At 51.0% G+C, this 24,513-nt stretch overlaps 1 protein-coding gene across 7 annotated transcripts in view; it reads right to left on the bottom strand.

Moving 5' to 3' along the window:
• Window positions 1-653: 653 nt before the first annotated feature.
• TTC12 (tetratricopeptide repeat domain 12) overlaps window positions 654-24,513 on the bottom strand; it is a 42,090-nt gene continuing 18,230 nt past the window's right edge. For 6 of the 7 annotated variants that reach the window (XM_059181016.1, XM_059180994.1, XM_059180965.1 and 3 more), the window contains 15 exons: window positions 22,809-22,880; window positions 18,744-18,804; window positions 18,119-18,307; window positions 16,954-17,023; window positions 16,125-16,213; window positions 13,777-13,945; window positions 9,946-10,038; window positions 8,880-8,940; window positions 7,960-8,097; window positions 7,366-7,464; window positions 6,868-6,936; window positions 4,252-4,353; window positions 2,939-3,038; window positions 1,861-2,086; window positions 654-828 (listed from right to left, as the gene is read on the bottom strand). In XM_059181016.1, coding sequence (XP_059036999.1) covers window positions 756-828; window positions 1,861-2,086; window positions 2,939-3,038; window positions 4,252-4,353; window positions 6,868-6,936; window positions 7,366-7,464; window positions 7,960-8,097; window positions 8,880-8,940; window positions 9,946-10,038; window positions 13,777-13,945; window positions 16,125-16,213; window positions 16,954-17,023; window positions 18,119-18,307; window positions 18,744-18,804; window positions 22,809-22,880 — 1,611 coding nt within the window. In that variant the 3' untranslated portion in view covers window positions 654-755. The remainder of the gene's footprint in view (window positions 829-1,860; window positions 2,087-2,938; window positions 3,039-4,251; window positions 4,354-6,867; window positions 6,937-7,365; window positions 7,465-7,959; window positions 8,098-8,879; window positions 8,941-9,945; window positions 10,039-13,776; window positions 13,946-16,124; window positions 16,214-16,953; window positions 17,024-18,118; window positions 18,308-18,743; window positions 18,805-22,808; window positions 22,881-24,513) is intronic. The other variant, XM_059181003.1, reaches the window with a different exon arrangement.

Raw genomic sequence — 24,513 nt, 5'->3', positions numbered from 1 at the left:
TCCAGAGGCAGCAGCAGCAAGGGAGCAGTGTGTTTGGGGGGTGGGGGAGGGCACAGGGTGGATCTGGGGAATAAATACCTCGAAGCTTACGTGAGGTCGGGGTGGAGACAGGGGCCCCCTGCTTTGGTACTTCAGGCAGAAAACCACGTAACCTGTGGGACAGGTGTTGGAAATCCTTCGGTGAGCTGGACAAAGGCACCAGGTGGGGCTTCTGGGGATGAGTCTCTGGATCGTCAAGAACTCCCTGCCAGGCGAGTCGCCGCTTATCACTCGACCCACCGAATTCAAGAGCACATGGCACAGCAGCAGGCCGGGCCCCAGCAGCTGCCCCCACAGTCCCTGGGTTGGAACTCGGACCCTGAGATCCTGCTGTCAAAACGCTGGATGTTTCTAGCACGGTGCCAGCAGAGAACAGCCACAGGGGCAAGAAGGGCGTTCAGCAGGCAGAATCCAGCTCCTTTCTAGAAACACTACTTACACGGGAATCTGGGAAATGTGGCTTTCCATCTGCTGGAGTCTAGTCCCCGCAGGGCAGGAAGGGACCGTAGAAGCAAGCATGGGGGACACGGAGCGGTTTTCCAACACTGTGGACAGCCTGACGCCCGCTCTCCCATGACCGGGGAAAGCCAGAAGGCAAGCACCTGGGAACAGTATTCATCTCTGGAGCGGACATTCGGAAAGTCTTTATTAGCACTGGGACCACCCACAGCACCCAGCTCTGCATTTGTGAAAAACGTGCACAGACGCCACGTGTCTTAATGAGCGACGTACTTCATCGTGGAGCTGAGAATCTCCAGCCCGTGCAGCTCCCGCAGCTGAGCGGCAAATCTGCCAGAATCGAAACACAAAGTTGGGCACATCAATGCGTGGTGCCTGGAGCCACCCCTGCTCAGGGAGAAGCTGGCTGGCAAGGCCGGAGGGGAGGAGCTGCTGCCCTGGGAGCCCTCGCCGTCAAGGCAGGTCCACAGAACACCACATGCTGTCTGCAAGTGGCAGATGGACAGGCTGATCAGATGGGACCTTGCTCTCAGGGACTCCCCAGTAGGCTGCCCCTCTGAGCTCATTCTAGCTAATGCACCCTGCGTTCTGGAGAAGAAAGATTTTCTCCTGGCCTTGCATTAGGACAATGAGATGAACAGTGAAAGGGCCTCACATATCACCCAAGCCAACCCTCTCATTCTCCAGAGGAGGAATCAGAGGGCTTTGTCTGTAAGGGAAGGAGTCAGGCAGGCCAGCACAGCTCCCGGTCTGTGGAAGGCACCCCCTTCTATGCTGGGGCTCCATCCCTCAGACGTGGGGGGCCCCTTCTGGGAGCATGAATGCTGAGGTGTTTTAGCACCTCAGAACCCAGCCAGGGCAGAACAGATGCTAAAAGAGAAGCCATGGACACAGCTAAAGCCCAGATCCCTTGCCCCGGCTTGCCAGGTGGTCTGCAACATGCCATTCCCCCTCTCGCTTCAGTTTTCTCCAGCACGAGAACATTACCCTCCCTGGACATTCTCCCATATGCTCAGGCCCCAGGCAAAAATGTGAAGCAGGAGGGTGTGTGGGAAGAGGGGCGAGAAGCTGGCAGAGCAGGAGGGAGTGGGCTGGAGGGAAGACAGTGGCCATGAGCACGTGGAACAGAGCCCCGTCAGAGAAGCATTTTCCCGCTCCGGCTGGAGCTGGGAGCCCCCCTGTCCCCTCAGGGAAGCAGCTACTGGGCCCACACCTGCGTGCTCAGGAAGCACCAGGGCTCCCACGACTCCCTCTGGAGTCCTGGGTGGCACAGAGGCCCAGCCACCATCCAGTGTCTTGGTTGGCCCTGTGCCTTCTGCGACGTGACCCACACAGGCCACCTGACCAGGAGCCGCTGCATACCTGGGCTCGGCCGTGCACAGCTTGCCCAGAGCGATCCCCGCGTTCAGCTGCACGGCCGTTTTCTGCGCATCGCCCCCCGCGTGTCGCAGCAACACCTGCACGACGTCCGTCTTCAACAGGGAGGGTGCCGCGCCAGGCACCTCCATGCAGTTCCCCAGGCAGAGGGCGGCATTGCCCACCACGACCTCGTCCTCGGAGCGGAGCAGCATCATGAGAATGCCGAACTCTGCGGGGGTGGGGGGGGGGCGGAGAGAACAAGCATCGGTCCCTGTGGCTCCCAAACAGGAGGCCAGCAACAGACGCGAGGGGCGCAGGGAGCGCCCGTGGACACTGAGCGTCCCCAAAATCTCTGACAGGTCATTGCTGAGCAAGGATTTGCTGAGCACCGTGAACCTCCTCAGGTCTTGCCGTGTCTCTGGCGTCCCTCAGATGTCTGGAGCAGTGCCTGGGGTGACACGGCTGTGGCGTCAATGAATGCTATGCGGCAGCAGGTCTGTCTCCCCTGAAGTCCCCGTTCGTAACCCCTACACTCCAGCTGACAGCCGGTTCCCTGAGGCTGCAGGGCAAGGGGCAGGACCCAGAAGGGCCCGCTCCGTCCACTCCCCGCGCATCCCAGAGCAGGTGTGAGGGCGGACATCAGCAGGCTGGCTTGCCGGGGCCCCCTGCTGCAGGTGCCTGCGGCCGCTTTCCCTTACTACGCGATGCCGGCTCCAACTCCGCCATCTCCCCTGTTCACTGAGGGCCGAAGGTGTCCCCCACACACCCGTTGAAGGGTGAGAACCTGTGTTAGACCAGCTTCAGCAGAAGACTTCAGAAACCATTTCCGTTTACTTGTGGGGGAGTGGCTCCCCGCATCAACCCCGTTCTCTCTGAGCTGGGTCACAGCAGAGCATGCGACACGTGTGCAGCCAAAGGCTGTGAAATGTTTCCAGAAGGAGAAACAGCCACTTTACTCGGTACACACTGCAGAAGTCTAGGGCTACGGGAGTCTCTTTCTGCTCGTCCCAGCTCCCTTTGTGGCTTCCAGGACGGCTGAGTGTCCGGGATGCCGGTGCCGCTGAAGGAAACCATCACTTACTTTTATCCAGTCTCATCACTTCTTCTCGCGCCTCGTGAGAGCTGTTTGTGCAGACAGCTAGTGTCTTGATGGCGTAGCGTGATGCCGTCTGGCCCCCTGTCTGGGTTTCAGAAAGAAATCAGAGTAAAGAAGGTCAATCCTGCGATTGTTCTGGGCCAGAAAGCAGTGAGCAATTGTGCCTGTGTTCGTGTGGCTTCTGGAACTTCTGAAACACCGTTCCCCGGAGAATGGCCTGTGCTTTCCGAGGAGCAGGCCAGGTCCCTGTCGGGCTGGTGTCACTCAGGTCCCCAGTAGGACAGCCCGCAGCCCAATATGAACTCCGACAGGACTGCGGGCCTGACATGCACACCTCGGTGATTGCCCGTAGAAGGCTGTACAGGTGAGTGGCTGAGGAGGAGGGATGCGGTCGGCTGGCAGATCTACCAGGAAGAGAGGAAGAGGCCCCCACTTCCTGGGGAGTGATTTACTAAGGCTGTCAAGCTGACAGGCCTGCATGGAGAGCATGACAAATGTCGGTCATTTTAAGAGGTGACAACTGTCAAATCATGACCCTCAAAATCACCCAGGGCACTGTCTTTAAGATGCACATGTGCATGCCTGCGATCGGGAGCGAGTGACGGCCATCCTCCACATGTAGCCTGAATTCTGACCCACCACCCCGGCCCCTCAGTCCTGCCGCGCCCCAGCAGTGTCCCTCCATCAGAGCTCACTTTCTGGCCTTGCTCAGCCCGGGCCCTGATGGGAAGGTCTGCCATGGGGCCGCCACGCTGACACCGGTGGGTGAAGCTCGCCGGGCAGGGGCCACGGACGCAGCCTCGTTCCACACGTGTCCTCTCGGCGAGTCTGCTCAACTGTGCCACTGATCTGCTCGCACCATGGGAGCATCCTTTGTCCCATTGTAAGGCTGCACCTCCGTATCCCACAAAGGGAGCGCAGTCTCTCTCCAGGCAGATGTGGAAGCACGGTGAGCAGAGGGGAGCAAAGTAAGGGGCCCGTGGGACATTGTGGAAAGCCACCGTGACGGTCTTCTTCAGGGAAAGAGGCCATGCACCTTTAAGTGAGGCTTGCCTGCTAAGTAGTTTTTACAGCTGCTTCTCCATGAACAACTTACTTATTTGTCCAACAATCTTACGTGGATGTGGAGAGTACTACGTGGGTGACAGGTGGAAGGAATCCTTAGTCCAGAAGTGTAACATTCGGGCAAGGAACAATGTGGGCCCCTAACTGAACACAGCCCTCTGTAGTTGTGTCCCCCGGGTGATCTGTGATGCTCCTGGGAATTCAAGTGTGTGTCCCCGAGGAGCTCAATCTACCTTCAAGAATTTAATCATCTTCTTCACCACTCCGGCTCTCAGGGCCTCCTCCACGATCTTCCGGGAGGAAGAAAGGGTGCGGCTTAGGACGCCGGCAGCTCTCTGAGTGGGGTGGAAAGGAAAGATAATTAACCGTTCTGTGCAGAAGTGCTGATGACCTTGAAAAGTCAGCAAGTCACTTGGGGAGGGAAAAACAATCATTAGTATGGGGAGCAAAACCTGCACCTTGGTTTTACAAATATGGAGGCCCAATGTGGTAAGCAGCATTCACTCGATAGCTGTGAGGTAAGTGACTCCAAAGGCTGGAAACACGGTCCCCTGGCACACAGAGGCCCGGCCCACTTCAGCTCGACACAGAACCAACCAGTTCAGCTCTGGCAAAGAAAGTCCCCACAGCACTCCACAACCCCTGCCAGGTAGACTTCTCGGATGGACCCTCGGGGTCTTGGAGCTTTTTCTTCATCTTGTCTGAATCTTTGTCTGTTTGTTCTACTTTTGGGGAGATTCTACTTAGGATCTTCCAGTTCCAACTTATTTCCTTTCTTCCTTCCTTTTCCCCCCTTTTTAAATAGCTAGCTGTTACTGTCTTTTAGATAGAACACTGTCTCGAATCTTTCTGAGGACATAAACAATAGTTATTTTTTGTTTCCTATATCATCTCTACTTCTTTTGAGTTGGTTTTTCTATTAATCTTGGTTTTTCTGTTTCTGTGTGCAGCTTTCCTAAAATGTCCAGTGATCCTAGCTGCCCATTTCTGGGCACATTTGTGAAAAATGTTGACTGTTGTTGACTTACAGGTGGAAAAGAGGCACTTCCAAATCCTAGAAAGCAAAACATTTTCCTCTAGTCTTTCAATTCCACGGAAGAGAGCAAGCTCAAATCTTCCACCTGAGGCATAGCTGCCTGGCTGCCCCACGTGGTCCCCCATCTCTTATCCATGCCCTGTGTTGTACCTGGTGTTCTAGAGTCTCCATGTTTTCCAGGCTAGACCCGTGTCCCTGCATCTGTAGCTGGCACGGTCTCCTTGGCTCTGCCTCGTGAATGATGCCTTTCGCAGCTATTCTCCATCTTCCAGAAGCAGGTTAAAATGATCAAAGAACCAACTGGTGACCTCCTGCCTGCTTGTTTTGTCAACGTGTTTCTAACTTCATTGTTGATGTTCCCTAATGCTTTCAGTCTGATTTTAATGAGGTTCTCCCGAGGGAGAAGGGATAAATGTGTGTATTGTCCTATTATGAGTTTTGTTTCCCTCAGCTGCTCCCTGCAGATGCTAGAATATTGCTGTAGTTGACACTCCAGATCTCTCTTTAGGCCCAAGACAGTGGGGAGAGCCCTCTACCGAAGGACCAGACCCCCCCGGTGACATTCTGCTGCTGTGCTCCACAAGCAGGTCAGCACCAGACTGAGGCTCAGGCAGAGTCCTGGGAAAATCTGGCCAGGAGAGAGTCCTTGAAGGGTTAGCTCACAACCACCCTAGGCCTCGATCTGGTCTACATCATTCAGAAAAACCCAAGCACTTGAGAATAGTGGCGCTCACCACTTTTGGGGTTATGGATCTTTTTTTGAGAATCTGATGAAAGCCATGATGCCTTCCCTTGAAAATGCATATACTCTCAAAATTGTCTGTACAATATTAGGGATTTCTGGGGAACCTGGAGACCCACCACACGTTCCCAGAGTTCACATTAAAAACCTCCATCCTGGGGCACCTGGGTGGCTCAGTGGGTTAAAGCCTCTGCCGCCAGCTCAGGTCATGATCCCAAGGGTCCTGGGATCCAGACCCGCATCGGGCTCTCTGCTCAGCAGGGAGCCTGCTCCCCTCCCCCCGTCCCCCAACCCCGCCTGCCCCTCTGCCTGCTGCCAAATAAATAAATAAATAAATAAGTCTTTAAAAAAACAAAAAACAAAAAAAAAACCCCTCCATCCTATCATGTCTGAATTGATTCCGGGAAGTTGTAGGCATACTAGCCCCAAGCAGGACTTGTTGGATCTGCTCCGAACCTTTCTAATGATCCTGGACCCAGTCCCCAGTCTGTGCCCTTGTAGGGCTGGTTTCCCAGATCCGCTGGATGTGCCCTGGTTGTTTCTCTAAGCACCGGGGCCCTGAACTAATAGGTGGGAAAGCTGGGGTGATTACTTAGGCAAGTAAAGAACCCATCCTGGAATGGCAGTAAATAGTTTGCTGAATCACACTGATGTTCTCCCAATGCTCTGTGTTAACCACAGCGCTTCCTTGACTTCCTTATCCAAATGTCAGAAACAGAAATGAAGGCTATCCTGGCACATATCCCTAAGGGGGCTAAAACCATTATGCATAAATAACCTCCAGGGTCATGGGCTACAAAATACAGGCCTGGCTTTCTTGACTAGGGAAAAAGAGAATCTAAACCAAATCTTGGGGCCTCTTCAATTTGCACCAGGATATCTTGGAGTAGGACAAATCGGATAAATTACGCTGTGTAAGTTGTTAAGTTGCAGACTACATGGGAAAGGGATTCTTAGCTTGCGTGCTTAGACTCTAGAGGGTCCACAGATGGGCAATGGGGTGGGGGGTATCACTGGATTCCCAGGAACCACAGAGGAAGCTCTTTCTGGATTTCCCTGGGAGACACTTACTGTCAGGATCCCTCCATCCTGGCTGTTCAGTAGAAAGATGCACCTCTTGCTCACCTCTGAGGCCCAAACCTGCCACGACAGGGAGACAGGAGGACAACTGAACAGCCTGTTAATCTGAATCCCCTCTGCAGCTTCTTGTGAGAAAACAGAATGGGCCCCTTGCCATATTCCCCTCACATCCTTTCTTCTATCATCTTACTTCTTTCCAAGCTGTCTCCCTCATGACAGGGCAGTGTCTTGAGATCAGAGACCCCATTTTGTTTGACTTGGTAAATGCAGAACCGAGCACATGCTCAACACACCCACTGGGCTACACCCGAGTGACTCACATATCTCTCGGAGGGACAAAGTGACAGAACATCTGTCCAGCATCCCCCACTCCCACTGCCAGGGTGTGAGTCCCCATGCTATTCTCTTTGTGAAAATGAGATCAGCTCTAGCAATGGCACGGGCTTGGGGTGTCCCAGGGCTCCTGGCAGGGAGGAAAGAGTGCCGCACCTCGTAGAGGATAGGAGACTGAAGACACAAGTTCATCACAAGTCCCAGGAGCGTGTACAAGATCTCTCTGAACAGGTCCACATCCTCCTCACACCGGACCTTTGGAAACAAAGCAAAGTAACCAATGACCTTTCTGCCCTATGGCTTTTCATGGCCATCTCATCCCCTTGGCAATGGCCCCAGCATTACTTACACGCCCTAAGTTGTCAATGTCATGAACCTAGAGGGTGTTTCAAGATCAGAGACCAGTTCCATAGATAAGTGTTAGTGCAGGAGACTTGCAAAGAGTCCCCAGTGCCTGTGCCATGTGACCCTGGTTTGGCCTGGTCCTGGGTTTAAACTGGAGAGCGAGGGGCTGACATGAGTAGTTGCGCCAACTCTACTAGAAAATCCTTCAACCCTCTCCAGGCGTCTGAGGCTTGACCTGGAGGGCTCTGTGAGGCCGGCCACCCACAACATCTATGGTTATAGAAGGGATAAGCCACTGGCTCCAGTACCCTCAAACAGACGTTTTGGAAAAGCCAGATAATCAATAAGAAGCCAATGTTCCCAAAGCAGGGAAAAGACTGATTCTGACTAGAAAAGTTATCCTACCATAAGGCCCAAACAGGCCTCCCGGAATTCTTCAGAGGCAGACATCTGTCTTCGGATGGCAGCCTCAGCACTGAGGTTCCCCATGAGGGCAATGCAACAGCGGAGAGCTGAGGGGTTGGTTATCATGGGGTCTCTCTTCTGAAAGGAGTTGAGAGAAAGAAAGTCTGCGTGGAGCAGGCAAACAACGCCAGAGCCATCTGGAGGGGTGTCCCTCACGAAAATGCTTGGGAACCAGAAAGCGTAATGTCATCCAGGGGTATCAACGGGCTCATGCCGGCACCAGGACAGAGGCACACAGAGGGAGAGACCCAGCGCCTCAGCCTGGGGTAGGGGGGCCTAGGGCTTCATCCTGGGGATGCCACCAATCAGCTTGGAGAATTTGGGAAAGTCTTGTCCCTTCTCAAAGCTCCCATTTCCATATGTGTGTAATACGTGGGTGTGGATATGCTCTCAGGTCCCCTGGGACTCCAATGGCTTCCTCAGGACAAGTCCCTGTCACGGCAAGCTCTCCTAGGAGAACCCCATTCTGCTACGTCCTGCTTCCTCGGCTCAAATTTCCATTAACCCTCCTGGTGGGGATGATTGCTACTGAACGAACAGGGCTGCCCTGCGGTCCTTATGACGGGTATTAGGGTCAGAAGGGGACGGACAGGGACTGACCCCCTCTCTGCCTTCATGTAAGACACACAGTCCACATCCACCTTTGTCTCCCCTGTCCTGGCCCCATCCCTACGTCACCTCCACCTGTCCCAACTGCAGCTGTTTTAATAACTGAGGACCGTGCAGACTCCAGCTGTGAGTAAATGATTCATCAACCTGAGCCACGATGGGAACCCTGGAGCGTAAACTGTGTTTAAATGGCTCTGCTCACGCGCCTGAGAATGCCTGTTGCGGGTGATAAAAGTGAGGGGCTTGCTCACCAGAACACCTGTGAGCACCAGGAGCGCACCTGGGAGGTTGGCCTGGAACCAGACTTGGAATCTGTTGAGAAAACATCCCTTGATTTATTTCTGCACAAACTATAATGTAAACGCAGCACCTTGGCTAATGGAGCAGACTGTCACAAACTCTGGGCCCACGGGATTTGGAGTGTGCATGGATGATTTATTCTGACCCTTCCCCCCAAATGTCACTGGGTATGGATGTGGCTTTATTTTTTCTAAGTCTGGAGAATTGCCTTTGATGTTAAACAGCAGACCTCAGATGGCAGCTATCTCCATGCAGAAGTTGCCAGAAGCCCCAGATGTCTGTCAAGCTGACTTAACACCACCCCTGCTCTCCCCATGCTCTGAGGCTGTGTGCCCTGCAAACAGGAAACACAGTCCAAGCATGTTTCTGGAACACAGTCGTGGGAAAGGCCCAGATGTACACACATCTGCATGTATGAGACTGGCTCTTACCTGTTCCCAGCCCATGCCAATGGCCTATGAGCACAAATAGCTCTATTTCGTTATATGACCATTTCTAAGCAAGACACCCTAAAATTTGTGAGGAAATTTAAAAAACAGACAAGAGATGCACTTAAAAAAAACCCTCAAGGATTATGAAAATCTGAGAGAGACATTTGCTGTCTTCCCCAGCAGGCAGGTGGAGCTGGGGGAGGGTGACCCATAATGACACTGGTCCCCCAAGAGAAGGCTCCCTTCTACTGTGCCTTCTCTCCCATTCATTCAACAGAGATTTTCTGGGCAGTTCCCATTAGGTACTGATGAAGGGAAAGAAGCTTCTCCACTACACTGTAGGCTTGTTTACTGTGAGAGGTACTGTTTTAAGTCTGCTGCTTCTTCCAAACCCATCGAACACTGGGGCTCCCTGCACACGGAGGGACAAGAGTGGCTAACTCCAGCCGCCTGCTTGGAAGGCGCCAGCCCTCCTACTCAGTGAATCTTGTGATGCTGGCCAAGCTTCCCTACACACCGCACATTTTTAAAGATCAGTTTAACAAAGGTTGCATGAGAAATGTCAATTCCTGGAAATAAAAATTACCTTTCTTCCAGAGCCAAGTCTGTGAGCAGTCCCATAGCTGAGTTGGCCTCCTTATCCGAGAAATCAAGAAATGACACCAGGGCTTCCAAAAATCTGCAAAAAATCCATACAACCTCAGAGCGGGCTGTCCTCCAGCTGAGAGCCTCCCCAACAAGGAGACCTTGCAAAGAGACCAGGAAGAAGTCTGTGTTTGGGTCAAAGAAGCCGAAAGGGTGGCCTCGCTCTCTCCACCTAGGAAGCCCAGATCCCTGGCCACCCCATAGACAGAGACACTCTCCAACAGGAATGGCTCTGCAACTCAATGTTAATTCCCAGAGGGCTGAACAGTTTTAACCAAAGTTCATTGACTATCAGATGTCAACTGGGGAGGAATCTCTAGTGCCTCTGCCATGTGACTCTGGCTCAGCCAAGTTCAGTCACATAAGTGACATCTAAGTGGCATGCTTACTAATCTGCTGATGACTAAAGTGGGAGGGAGGGCCCCCTAATGAGGTGGGGGGGTACAATTAGGATTCAACAAGATTTTGACAGGCTGCTGAATACATCAGATGAAATGGAATAGGGTTAAATTCAAAGTCCTCCACTTAAAGCTGGAAATTCTATCTAAGTGATAAAATTGGGAGACTGGGGGTATGCCTGGTTCATACCAAAAAGACTTAAGGGCTTTCAGCCAATTGCAAACTTAGTATGAGCCAACAGTCTGATGCTGTTGCCCAGAAAAGCTAACGCAATCCTCGGCTGTCCTAGCAGACTGACTGGCACCACCGGGAGTCATCTGTCTGTCAGCCCACCCATCCTAAGCACCTGCAGTATGCTGAGTGCTGTGCTTAGTACAGGGGCGCAGTCTTGGGGTCCGCGTGTGTTGGGTGGTGTGTTAGCAGTGGATGCATAAGAAGCGGGCATGAGGTCTAGAAGGGGTCTGGAAGTCAAATCATCCGAAGGATGGTCAAGGAAACCAGGATGCTTAATCTGGACAAGATCAGAGTCTTCAGTGTCACAAGCACCAGAGTGGACGCTCTGGTGTATTCCTTGGGCCTTCAATAGACCAAACCAAGGCCTCCGCGTAGGGAGCAGGGAATGGGCCAGGCAGTTTGTGTCTGGTGTAAGGAGATAACTTTGTATCACTCAGAACTTTTCTTGGAACAGGAGGAGTTGGTCTGGGAGGGGAGCTCTGCATCCTTTCACTGGCTGGGGAAGAACCCGTCATTAGCTGTTATCGCGCCCATCCTAATCAAATGGAGAAAAGCATAATGGTAATGCTGGAATCTTTCTTGGAGGGCATCACGCCCAGGCCATAGTGGGGTACCCTACAGGGGACATGGGCACTGGGTGAGGCAGGACTGGACTGTTTCTGTGGTCCTGGGTGACTCCAAGCTGCTGCAAATCCCCACTTCCTTCCGGGGTGCTCTAGTGTTCCTGTTCTCAGAAATCATGTATTTTGCTGTTAGTTCAGATTCTTCCTTCACCAATTAAATCTGTTTTCTTCAGTCTTGAGGATGAATGCTAATGAACCTGAAATGTACAGAAGAGGAGCTGGCCATCTTAGATCATCTTGGTGTTTGTCTTAGGAGACATGAACAACGAGGCTTCCTCTCCATGTGAAGAAACATATATCCTGTTTCTTTACTATGTCAGGCGCTGTTTGCTGGCTAATCCCACAGACACCCCACTATCCCCCCTCTATCCTGCCTGACTCGAATACAGAAGCTGGAATCACTGTCTCCACCAGGGGCGGCATGTGACACAGTCCTGAGTGAACGGAAATAAGCAGTAGCTTCTCTTGATAAAAGGGACAGATCCAGCTGCTGGTAACCTGTCTTAATAAGGGATATGATACTTGGAGCTGCAGCAGCCTCTTGAGACCATGAGGGAGAGATCAAGAGGAGGTCGGAGACCTTGACCCTGATATCATTAAGCCACGGAACTGGCTGTGGCCATCTGTAGTCTTTTCTGTTCTGTGAGACAAACAAGACCATCTTCTCCCGATTAAGTATTCTGTAAAACGCAGCAGAAAACATGGGACTGGCACGCACATTATCTCTTCTCTTAAGCTTCCTCACGAGTCTACAATACAAATGAGACACCAGAGCTGGTCAAGGTTAAGCAGCCTTCCTAGGCCACCTACATAGAAGGCGGCAAGCAGAGGATCTGAGCTCATGACTGCTTGCATCGAAAAATCCAGGGCTTTCCACAAAGTGGCACTGGCCTTCTCTGGATTCCTGTCAGTACTCATTTGTCCTCTCCACTTCTCACATAGGAAAAAGCATTTTAAGAGGGAAGGGGTATGCGTGCTTCTCTGGGAGGTCACGGGACCTGTGTGCAGCCTCGTCCTGCACCAAACCATCTCCCTCCATTTCAGAGAACACAATCCACCTCTTTCTGGTTTAATCTGAGATGGACATTAACGAGAAGAGTGGGCACGAAGGTAATCAGCAGAGGTGTCTCTGACAGTCTGGAGACAAGGAGGGACTGCGGGAGGTGCTCAGAAATGCCAATCTCCAAAACACTGGAAAAATTCAAATGAAAACTCAAGCAATCAAAGACAACTGTGGGGGGAAGCAGGGAGGAAGCTTAGGGCTACCGCAGCTATACTTACTCAGAGAGGCCAAAACCAAATGAAAAACCATGAGGAAGGCATTGAGGAAAGGACTGCAGTCATTTAAAACATGAAATGTGCTTTTGAGGCTTTAACTCTAACAATCTATCTGCTCCTGTGGCCTGAGCTTTGGGGGGCGGCCAAGCCTCTCTGCTCACAAGCCACAGGGGCCACGGCAGTGCTGAGAGGGGGAGGGCCGCAGTCAAGGCTCAGCAAGCACCCTGTCCTGAGCACGACAGACCTCCCTGCTCCATGGGACAGGTGCCAGAGGTCTCCGCTTGGCACAGAAAAGATCTGCCAGGATTTCTAATTGGGCTGCTTCTCTTGGTGGGAACAGAAGCAGGAGCTGGCCTTCAGGGCCTAGGAGAGAGCAGGGTGAGACTGCCTGGTGATGTGCCGCAGATGCTCCCTTCCCATCTGTGAAATGGGCTCATAACACTTATCTTGTCTCCTTCTCAGGCTCAGAGGAGGTAGAAGAGTGAAGAGAATCGGAAGCTAACTTGTTTTTAGACTGTGTATGAAACACGTGTAAAGCCAGCAGTGATCCTTGCTACTGCTTCTGCCGGGTTGAGCCCCACGAAATTGCCAACATGTAATTCTTTTGATATAAAAAAATGATAATTTCACACACAGAAACTAATAATATTGCGACTAAGAGCACTGGAAGGAATTGCTGGCGTTCGGTAAATTTTTTATGAAGCGCCCTCAGGGAAGAGGCACATCCCATTTCCCCGGTTGTACACCTCGGAAATCCTGACGTACGAGAATGTTCCAGGTGTGTTTTATTTATTGATACTCTACCTTGCTCTAGAAAGGCTTTAAGAACATGCCAACTCAGAGAGTGTCACCTCAAACAGGAATGAAAGAAGCAGCATGAGGGCAGCAGGAGGGCAGAAACAGACGGAGGCCGACGGGGCAGAAGCGAATGACCCAGTTGAGACAGATTCTCAGGCTGGGCTTGGAAGGGCTGCCATTTACACTGTCTGTGACATCTGTGACAGGGAAGCCGGTCAGAGAAGGGAAACTGCCCACAGGCACCAAGTTCACATGGGAGCTCGTCCCAGAGGTCTTCCCGAGGGAGGCCTCCTTCCACAGGCTCTTTCTGATTTTGACCCTTAATGAAGTCTGATGGCACCTCTAGGGTCCTCCAACACTAGAAGGGGTACGGGCAAGTGTTAACTTGGCAGGTGACCATCTGAGAAGCCCCAGGGCAGCTCCTACTGGCAGAGTCCTACCGGGTCAGGTCAAGGTGGCTGATGATCAGGCCTCGTCCGTGGTCCGTCTGCGTGAGCTGCAGGAGCAGGGCCAGGCTCTGCTGGCGGACGGTCAGAGCCCTGGCGGCCAGCAAGGAAGGCAGCAGCCGGCCCAGGTCTGGGCTCTCCAGCAGTAGGCGCTGGTTTTCCTCTGCAAGATAAGGGACGAGCACCTCATGCAATGACAGCGGGTAAACCACTCATCTCTCCCACCATTTCCCACTAGGACACCCAGCCCTCCTCTGCCCTTGTTTGAGCGGCGGGGTAATAAACGTCAGAGCACGAGCTCTAGAACCAGGCTGCTGGGCCCTGGCGACATGTGCATGATCGTGGCTGAGTCGCGAACCCCTGTGGCCCTCAGCTTCCTCCTGAGTGAAACGAGGAAGACGGCTGGTGTGTTAGCAGAGCTCAGGGAGTGACGATAAGCCGGTGCTTCGAACAGGGGCTGGCTCACAGGCGGGGGCCATGTAGCATTACTCTTGGCAAAGGCTCCTTGGTGTGTGGGATTTGGAACATGAGGAAAGGGACCAAAATTGGCTTAACTGTAGATGCCTTTAGGCTGTCAGTTTTCATACACGGGCCAGAGAAAGCCTTGAGTTCCTTCTAGAAAACTAGAAATCACGTGAGACCACACATGGAGAGAGCATACCCTCCCCTTCCTAGATGTCAGCTACTTCCAAGGTGGTGGCACTGGCTCTGTCCGCTCCCCGCTCGTTCCTTGTCTAAGCAGGGACCTGAGTACATTTGAGAGGACGGAGAGGGATGGGCTGGAGTAGGAGACTCAGTCAGGAAAGAGAGCGAGTTTGTGTAGCTGATCTATTTTCTTCTGCTGGAAAAGGAGCTCATTGTAGTCTACGGCCATACCACCCTGAACGCGCCCGATCTCGTCTGATCTCGGAAGCTAAGCAGAGTCAGGCCTGGTTAGTACTTGGATGGAAAAGGAGCTCATTGTAAATAAGCCAAGTAACACAGGAGTATAAAGCTGACCGTGAAGGTCTCCTCCTCTTGTGGCCCTTCTGGGTAAGCTCATTCCTTAAAGGAGCCCCCTCCCCCCCGCCTCCTGTGACACTACTGTTAGAAATATAAGCCACCTACTCTGTTTTGACTTCTCTCTCCCACTCAGCAGCATATCACGGACACAGTCCCCTGTCTGTAACTTTGTAAGCATCCCTGTGTCCTTTAGAAAAGCTTCTTTGCATCCACTGAGTTGATGCACTTGGCTTTCGCGGATCCGACAGAGTGTGTGTGTGTCCCTGTCTGTGTCTGACTCTGTTCTTGTGTTAGAGAAAAACGTGACCCTCAGGTTCACAGAAACTGAAGTCGGCGCAGGCTGAGGAAATCAGAGCTGCCAGGAGGGAGGGCCAGGTCTGGTTCACACTCAGCCACCAAGCCCTGCCTGCCTCCCTGTCATGTGTGTGTGGGGGTGTGGGATCGCCACCCCAGGTGTAGAATGCCACAGGGCGGCAGGGCGCCTTGATAGTGGCTCTCGTCTGAGCCCAGGTCCCTTCAGGAAAGAGTCGCCCTCATTCTCCAGTCCTCCGGAACTTAAGAGGACTCCCTCACTCTACTAAATCATGGGGAAAAGTCATATCATCTCATATTCAGCCTGTTCTAGTTTACCAATTGTCTCCCCCGGCTCTATGGCCGGCTTCCCACAGCAGCCCTAAGGAAAGGAGACCCAGCTAGCATCTCTCCCATTTTCAGTGTTTTCCGTCCTAGGTCAGGCCTCTCCCTATGAAAACATGCCTTTTTAAAAATGAAGGATATACTTATAATTTTTATTTATATTTACTACTTTACAAAAGGGGTCAGAAACCTCGTGCAAAAACTTCATGAACCCCAGAAGATGCTAATATGTGGACAGGTAAATAAATGTGAACAAGTCGATAAACATCGTGTAGCATTTACTGTCCCAGTATTACACTGATCAGCAGCACAAGTAAGATGGCAGCAGGGACCACTGTTAAGTCTCCCAATGCTGAGATGGGTACTGCGGTCAGCAAAAAAGGAATGGTATTTTTCGATGGGCAGGACAGGAACAGCTTTGTCCACTGTATTGCCCATGTGTGAGCAGACATCAAGCATCTGCAAAGCGCCAGGTGAGGAAACCGCTCCTTCGGCGGACGGTGACTTCGCCCACCGTCAAGGCAGCTGTAAGGGACAGAGACACGGCTGAAGTGCAGGCTGTGCTTCTGATCCCGAGGCTCTCCCTGGGGGAAGGGCCGGATGGACATCACCTCCCTTGGGCCCGGCCTGTTGGGGGAGATGGTCCTGCCTGCGCACGTGCATCCCCAGTGCAGTAAGAGGAGGTGGCGACGGCCCGTGCTTACCGTTCCCTGTGCACACTGCTTGCCAGAGCCTGAGGACACACACGCACACCATCTCTTCCGCTGCATCTTTTTCTGCTGTGGAAAAGCACCTAGAACAGACGAAGAATGGCAACAGGAAAACTGGAAAGTCGCCCTGATCCTCTTGGCTGGCTTTCGTCCGCTTCCTGACTCCTCCAATGTGGGCAATGTTCTAACGAGGAGCCGCCGGTCACCGGGACCTGGGGTCTGGGCAGCACGGGTCTGAGCGCTCCGGCACAGGGGTGCAGGCCGAGGAGCTGGGGCTGCAGGGAGGGAGGCTGCTGAGCCGGGGCCATGGGCAATGGCTGCGTGGTGACATGAACGGTGGCAGGCCAGCAGCCTACTGAGGGCTCACAGGCCTCCACACACACCCAAACGTGTGCTGGTGGCCCCGACCCACACTAGTGTTCTCCTAGCCTGAGGAGCTGCACCCAAACCACTGAACTACAAAATAAAATAAAACTGAATTTAGCGATCCACCTCCTTTCCTATGGGTCTTTCTTCAGATAAAATTACAAATGGGACGAGCCAGGACTCAGCAGATCTCATTTCTTGATGTGATCAGCAAATTCCAAGAGAGGAGAGAACAAATGGCAATCTTGCCCTTTTGGGAAGCGAAAAAATGGTCACTTCTCTGACTTGGCAGTGCCTGGTGGAAGCCCAAGGGAGTGCAGCCGACCTCCTCTCGGAGGTTAACTGTGGCCAAACTCAAACCAGGCTCCGCCCGTGTGACCAGGGATACTTCACGGAGAACTGAGAACGGTTCATCCTTCCTTGCGTTACTGCTGATGGCCTCTATAAACACCCCTACCTTCTCAGGACCGCATTCTCGCTGATGAGACGGAATCCGTTGTGTGTCCTGAATAAAGTTTGTTCCGTGCCTGGAATGAATTCATAAAAACCGCATTGGATTTCGGAACCGTCTGGCTGATGTCTGGCCAAAACAGAGCCAGCTGATGATGAGAAACCCACTATGGAATGTCAAGGTCACCAAATTCACAGACTGGGCAGAAATAAATACCTGTACGTTCTGAAACCTACAGCTGTCATCGGCCACTTCTAGCCTCAGGGAGGGGGACCTCCTGTTCTGAGAAGGGGGGCTGGGCCTGGGTGCCCCTGTCGGTTATCTGACAACACGTCACTGTCATCTTTAGAGAGTCTCTAGGAGCTGCTTAACTTCTGGGAAGAGCATATCCATCTGTTCTTAAATATGCATTTTGAAGCTGTTTCTAGGCTCTAGAGAGGAACCTGTACTCTCTAAGAAATCAGTGGAGGGTGTATTTGAGCGCCTCCCCCATCACACACTACAGGGAGGTCCGAGATCCCATCTCTGTGCCCAGGGCATCCTGTCACTGAGTACAGAAGTGGCCGAAGCTCTGGCGTGATGTCTACAAGCACCGCTGAAAGAGGACAGCAAGGCTCTCGCCAGCAGCAGATATTAGTGCCTTTGCTCTGGAATGACCTCCGCATCCTGAGAAGCCGTTACATGTAACTGGGGTGAACCTTATGGTCTGTCTTAGAAAATTCTGTCTTCTGTTCCTCCGTGGTTGGGGGGAGATGTGTGAGGGTGGGAGATGGTGTTGTTGGGGGGTCTATGGGGAAACCCAGAAGGTGTGCAGGTATATGGACAGCGTGAGGAGGATGGGTGAGGGGTGCTTAGGTGAGGCGTGTGCGTATGTGAGGTAAATACGTGTGGTGAGTATGTGCCCGGGGTGTGGTTTGTGGGCATGTGTCTTGTGTTGTTGTGTATCTGGGGGTGTGGGCCGCCTATGCTCTGAGCGCACGCATGCTCTGCGGGGGGAGGGCGCCGGGGTGGGGGTGTTTCTCCCGTGGCCTGCTCAGTCCTGACACTACAGCAGACCTGCAGCAGTTGTGGAAGGAAGGGGTATAGGGATTCTCCGCCTCCTCGGGGCTGACCTTCACCCTGCCCTTTTATGCTGACTATATTTACAAGGCCACACGCGTCTCTGGCTTACAGTCCTTCATCATTTCAGTCAGGATTTCAATCCCTCCTGCATAGAACAAGGGGGTCTGATCGGGCTTGCACAGTGTCTCCAGGAGATTTCTGACGGTCACGGCCGTGTTCTTTCCCACATCCAGCAATCTGTGGGCTTCCTTCTCTTGAAGGTCTGCTTTCTCCCGGAGATTCACTTGATTCAGGTAATCTGTGAGACGAGAAGGGAAAGAAAAGAAGAGAAACAAACAGAGACCTAACAATCAACATCACGACCGCAGAGTAGCCTTTGTGAAGGACAGGAGGTTGAGAGGCATGAAGTGTTGACGATCATTCAAACCTGGCTTCAGCAGGGAACATTTTAGGAAGGATGTCCAGCCTATACCCAGAATTTTAAACCATCTTCGGGATTCAAGGACAACATTATGCCCTACCTCGAAGGCTCTAAGGGACGATGGTGTAGAAAGGAGGAAGGCAAAGGTCTGAGTGGGAGAACAGAGAGGGAAGAGGAGCGGACAGCGGGCAAACAGGGAGGGCTTGATGTGGCTTTGAGGTCAAGTGCAGAGAAGGTATGGGAGGCACCTCAGGGCCAGAGCACAAAGCGAAAGTGCAATTCAAAGGTAGGACAGCAGTAGGAACAGCCTCACCTTTCACCTGGGCCTGCAGTTGGGGGTTTATTTCTGAGATCTTCTGATAACACTCTCTAGCCTGGAAAAAAGAGACAAGACCTTGAAGAGTAGTCAGGGGGTGAAGGTGATTATAAGAAAGACACCAGGCACCACAGGGCTGGGCTTCATTATTTCCTCCTGGCCTCCTCCTACTCCCAGCGTAGGAGGCAGGCATGGGAACGCAGCATGCGGTTGGCATTTTGTCTAAGCTTCTCTGGTTCTGTGGGGCAAGAGGCGTTCTTGCAGAACTTGGTAAAAAAAAAAAAAAAATAGTGTTGTCAGGTCCAGCTGTGATGGAAAAATATTCAGTCCCGAATTTCATGGATTGTGCCTGGCTGGTAGAGGAATAATCCTGAGGTGATTGCAAAATTTAGAAATTTTGCTTGCACCGAAAGAGGACAGGAGGCTACTTGTCAGATATGCCCACAAGGAGCAGGGAGAGAAATGAAGATGGAGACACTGTTGACAGAGACTTTTGGGAACAGGAAAAGAGAAGTGTCTACTTATACACACAGGGCTGCAAAGAGAGTCCCTAAGGGGTCTACTCACTGGCCATGTAAGACTTGCAAGAAAACCTAAGAGTGAGGGCCTCTCCCTGAGGAGACTGCCGGAAAGTTTCTGGGAAAAAAAGGGAAGACTGCAGCTCGTAGGGCATGTTAGTAGGTTTTGGGCAGTACTGTCTCAGGGGTATGAAGAATTCTACCCAGTCACTGAGAAAAACAAGCACAGAAGAAAATGGGCTCTGAGCTGTCTTGAAAGCTCCAGGCTCATCCAGAAGATCAGGATTAAGAAATGAATGGAAGAGAAAACATGACATAAAACAGACTGGTGTCACGGGACAGAGGTATGCAGAGCAAACATGGTAACTGCTATAGACTGTGTCCCCCCCAAACTTCTATGTTGAAACCTAACCCCAATGTGACGTTCTTGGAGGTGGGGCTTCTGGGAGGTGATTAGGTCATCGGGGTGCAGTTCTCTTGAGTGAGACTTGTGTCCTTATCAAAGAGACCCCAGGGACCTCTCTTTAGCCTTCTGGCTGTGTATGAACAGGAAGCGGTTCTCAACACACACCAGCCTGCTGGTGTCTTCATCTTAGACTTTCCAACCTCCTGAACTGTGAGAATTAAAATGTTTGCTGTTTAAGCCACCTGGTGTCTGGTAGTTTTTAGGGTAGCCCAAAAGGATGAGGGCAGTGAACCTGTATGCAACTTCTTTGGAACCCCAGATCTAGTCCACCAGCAACTCCTGTTGGCTTCTCTGTTGGTATATATCTGGAATCCCAACATTTCCCACCACCTCCCTCAACACCAACCTGGTTCGAGCCATCATTACACCTCACTTGGAAAGTCTATTGTAATAGCCTTCTAACTAGTTCTCTGTTCTTTGCTTACTATGTCAAGATATATTCTCAATGCAGCAGTGAAAATATGAGTCACATCAATGTGACCTTGAAAATATGAGTCACATCATTTCATTCCCTCACTCAAAACCCTCCAATGGCTCCCAGCTCACTCAGAGTAAAAGCCAAAGTACTTCCAAAGCCTGTGAGGCTGCAGGGAATCAGTCCCCTCCCGTACTGCCATTGTCTGCCTGACCTCACCGCCTGTCACTCTGCTCTAGCTGACCCTCTGACTGGACCACTCCTACGTGACTTGCTCACCTCACTCCCTCCCTTCCTGCAGGGAGGCCTTCCCTGACAGCTCTATATAAAACTGACCTCACCTTTGCTGCTTCCTGATTTCATTTTCTCAATAACACTTTTCACAAACCAACATACTACACACCTACTTAAGTGGTTCCTGTCTCCCAGCCACTGCTACTCCAGAATGTAACTTCTATTAAGTCAAGGATTTTGCCTGGTTTGCTACAGTACTCTGATGTCTAGGGCAGTGCCAGAAATGTAGAAAGTATGCATACTTATTTGCTGAGTGAATTAGTTACCTGAGTGAATGAATAAGTGGATAGAATTTGGTGGAGAGGGGAGGGTTCTACTATTTGACCTTAGTACAATAGGCCTGTATTACTTTTAGATTTAAATCCACCAAAAAATAATCTTTGAATGTATAATAGGAGGCAATTAAAAAAAATAGTGTCTTATCAGTGGAAAGATATTCCATGTTCATGGATTAGAAAGCTTAATATTATTAAGATGGCAATACTCCCTAAATTGACCTACAGATTTAATGAAATCCCCATTGAAATTCCATCTGGCTTCTTTGCAGAAATTGACAAGCTGATCCTAAAATTTGTATGGTAATTCAAGGGACCTAGGATAACTAAAACAATCTTGAAAAGGTAGAGCAAAGTTAGAAGACTCACATTTTACTTCCTCATTTCAAAATTTACTACAAAGCTATAGGACTCAGGACAATGTGGGATAGACATAAGAACAGACATATCAATCAATGGAATAAAACTGAGAGTCCAGGAATAAACACATGCATTTATGATCAACTGATTTTTGACAAAGGTACCAAAATTATTCAATGGGAGACAGAACAGTCATTTTAACAAACGGTGCTGGGCACACTGAATATCCACATACAAAAGAATGAAATTACAGCCCTTTCTCACACCATAAAAATTAACTCAAAGTGGTTCAGAGATCTAAATGTAAGAGCTAAAGCCATACAGAGAATCAGACACAGAAGTAAATCTTGGATTAGACAATGATTTCTTAGATATGACACCAAAAATATAAGCAATCAAAGGAAAAAAATAAATAATTTAGCCTTCATCAAAATTAAACAATTTTTTTTGTGTTACAAAGGACACAGTCAAGAAAGTGAAAGGACAACATAGAGAGTGAAAGAAAATATTTGAAAATCACTTGTTGAATAAGGGGCCTGCATATAAAGTACTGTTTACTTAATATAAAAATGCAAATAACCGAGTAAAAATAAAATATAAAAATGCAAATAACCTAAAAAATAGGCAAAGGATCTGAAGAGACCTTTCTCCAAAGAGGATATACAAAGGGCCAACAAGCCACAAGAAAACAGACTCCACATAATTAGCCATCAAGGAAATGCAAATCCAAACAAGGAGTTAAGCTTCTCACACACTAGGATGGCTGTAATCAAGAAGAGATAAGAGTATCGCTCAGGATGTCGAGAAACTGAAAGCACATACGGCTGATGGGCATGAAAATGGTGTAGCCACTTGGGGAAACCCTCTGGCAGGTCCTCCGAAGGTTAAACACATGATTACCATAGGCCTCAGCAGTCCCTCGTACATCCTCAGGTGGACTGTGCACATATCTCCACACAAAACCTTGTACGTGGATATTCATAATAGCCCTCATGTTCGCCAACCGAGGAAGGGTTAAATAAAATGTAGATTATCGATACAATGGAATATTACCCAGCAATAAAAGGAACAAGGTACTGTTAGATGCTACAACATGGAGGACCCCTAAAACATTACACTAAGTGAAAGAGAGAGCCACAAAAGACAGCATGTCGTATAATTCTACTTATAAGAAGAGTCTAGAACACACAGAGGTTGATTAGCAGATGCCCGGGTTGAGGGGGGGTGGAAAGAAGGGGAGTACTACCAGTGGGAATAGGGCTTTTTGGGGGACAAAAATGTTCTAAAGCTGAGTGCGGTGAGGGCTGCACGTCTCTGAATACAGGAAAACCCACTGAACTGTGTATTTCCCGCAGATGAACTGTTTGGTGTGTGAATTGGGGATCTCAACAAAGCTGCTCTTAACAATATAGAACAGCTTAGTGCGTAAATACAGCTACACGGTTACTCTGGGGTGATGAGATTAGGAGTGAATTTTGTGTTAGTCTCTCCAGAGACACTCTTCCCGGGGCCGACAGAACACTGGTCCGAGACACTGCAGAAGGGATTCTCGGGCAGGTGGGGCTGTCCTGGAGGACACCCAATGTCCTTCCCAACTCAAAGACTGTAAGAGCCACCTCAGAAAATCCTAGAAGGTGGCCTAGTATCTAATTCGCTTTGGAGGAATGTGGTTCTTCTCTGAGGAGATCTGAGGCCTTGCTCTGTGATCGCGTGTTCGCTCCTCTCAGCACTTACCACACTGTAGTTCTTCAGGGCCAGGTGGGCTTTTCCCATGTGGAAATAGGCTTTTGTGCATTTTTCATCACACTGCATAAAAGAGAATGACTGATCAGATGTTTCAGAAGGTCTGAAGTCATGAGCCACTCCCCTAACTGCCCAGCTAAGTAGAGAGAAGGCAGAACGCGGGTTGTCAGGACAGCTATTAGGGTTGACAGTGAGAACTTTTCTGTACCTCTATGGCCAAACTAATTGAAGCCTGTGAGGAGCCTGGATGCACAAGCAAGCTCTGTATCAAATTAATTAATAATCCTTGCCGGTCTTCACTTCCATTTAATGAGACTCAATCAGGAGACAAACCAGAAACCCTTACTTTAGAAGAGCTCTTGACCTCACCCAAACATTAGAATCACTGGGGATGCTTATCAGAACCCGCGAGGCCACGCTGAACCCTGTGCCCGTTAAAAATTATCTTCTGGGGTAGGGCCCAGGCAGCAATAATTTTGTAAGCCCCCCAGGAAAGGCAGGCATGCAGGCAGGCTTGAGGACCGCTGGTTTATTAGAAGAGATGATGTCCACTCTGGGTCAACAGCTGAGGTGACCGTGATGTCTTAGTGGGCCTAGCAAGTTCCTCCCCTGAAATAAACCGCATGCATATCCCGAGAACTTATGTTCTTGTCACTTGATCAGGAGGAAGCCCCCATCAGAAGGCAGGATCGGAACTTATGTGAGGCCACGGCCTTTGCACAGGGGCCCCTGCACCTGCCTACCCCTAATTATTACAACTCTGGAGAGATGGACTGACTTGGAACAAAGATGCCAACTACAACTTATAACATCCAGTTAATTAGTTGAACCCTTTTATGTGTGAGGCATTGTGCCAAGGATACCCTCCCCGGGGCCTAGAGTGCAAGTTGAAGATTCTAAACACTCCTGGGTGAATTCCTGGCTGGCTTCTCCCCAGAAGTGGGACATGGGCCTGAAGAGCAGCCGTCCATTTCAGAGCAAAGGGGATGACTGAAAGAAATGACAGGCAGTGACGGAAGAGGCAGAGGGGACTGTTGTATGTGGAGAGGCCTTCACAGGTGCGTCCTCGTGAGCATCTTTTCCTGACGTGCTGCCAAGGGAAAGGCAGTGATGACAAGAGGACCGCATCATCCAGTCCTTGCCAGGCGGTTCGTAGGGGTTATCTCCGATTCGCCTTCTAACAGCTCTGTGGAGTCCACGCGATCATTATCCCCATCGTACAGGTGAGGAAACTAGAGGCTGGAGCGGCAGGGGTGGGGTTTAAAATCTGGCCATCTGACTCCAGGTCCCAGAGGCCTCGAACTACAGCAACTGTTCCTCAGAAAAGTGCTCTAGAAGTTGAGGAGAGGGAAATCCACGGTGAGGCAGCATGGCTTCACAAAGGGCGGGCAGATGAGGCATTTGAGCTGGGTCTTCCCGGCTATGAAGAGGTGAAGAGAGAAGGAAGGAGGGAGCATGGGCAGAGCAAGGCCGGGGGATGGGAGAGGACAGGGGGCTTCCGGCCAGGCCGAGGGCAAGCATCGGGGTAGGGGTGGGTCTGGCTGGAAGGGGTGAGCCAGACAGTTGTTCCACACGGAGGCCCTGGATGCCAGCCTGGGGGAGGGCGGTGAACAGCAGGGCGCACAGGAAAGTTGCTCTGAAGGCAGCGTGCAGAGCCGACTCAAGGCGGGAGAGGCAGGGGGACAAGTGAGAGAAG

The sequence above is a fragment of the Mustela lutreola genome, chromosome 1 (genome assembly GCF_030435805.1).
Source record: "Mustela lutreola isolate mMusLut2 chromosome 1, mMusLut2.pri, whole genome shotgun sequence".
Classification (NCBI taxonomy): Eukaryota; Metazoa; Chordata; class Mammalia; order Carnivora; family Mustelidae; genus Mustela; species Mustela lutreola.
This window is presented reverse-complemented; position numbering and strand designations above follow the sequence as displayed.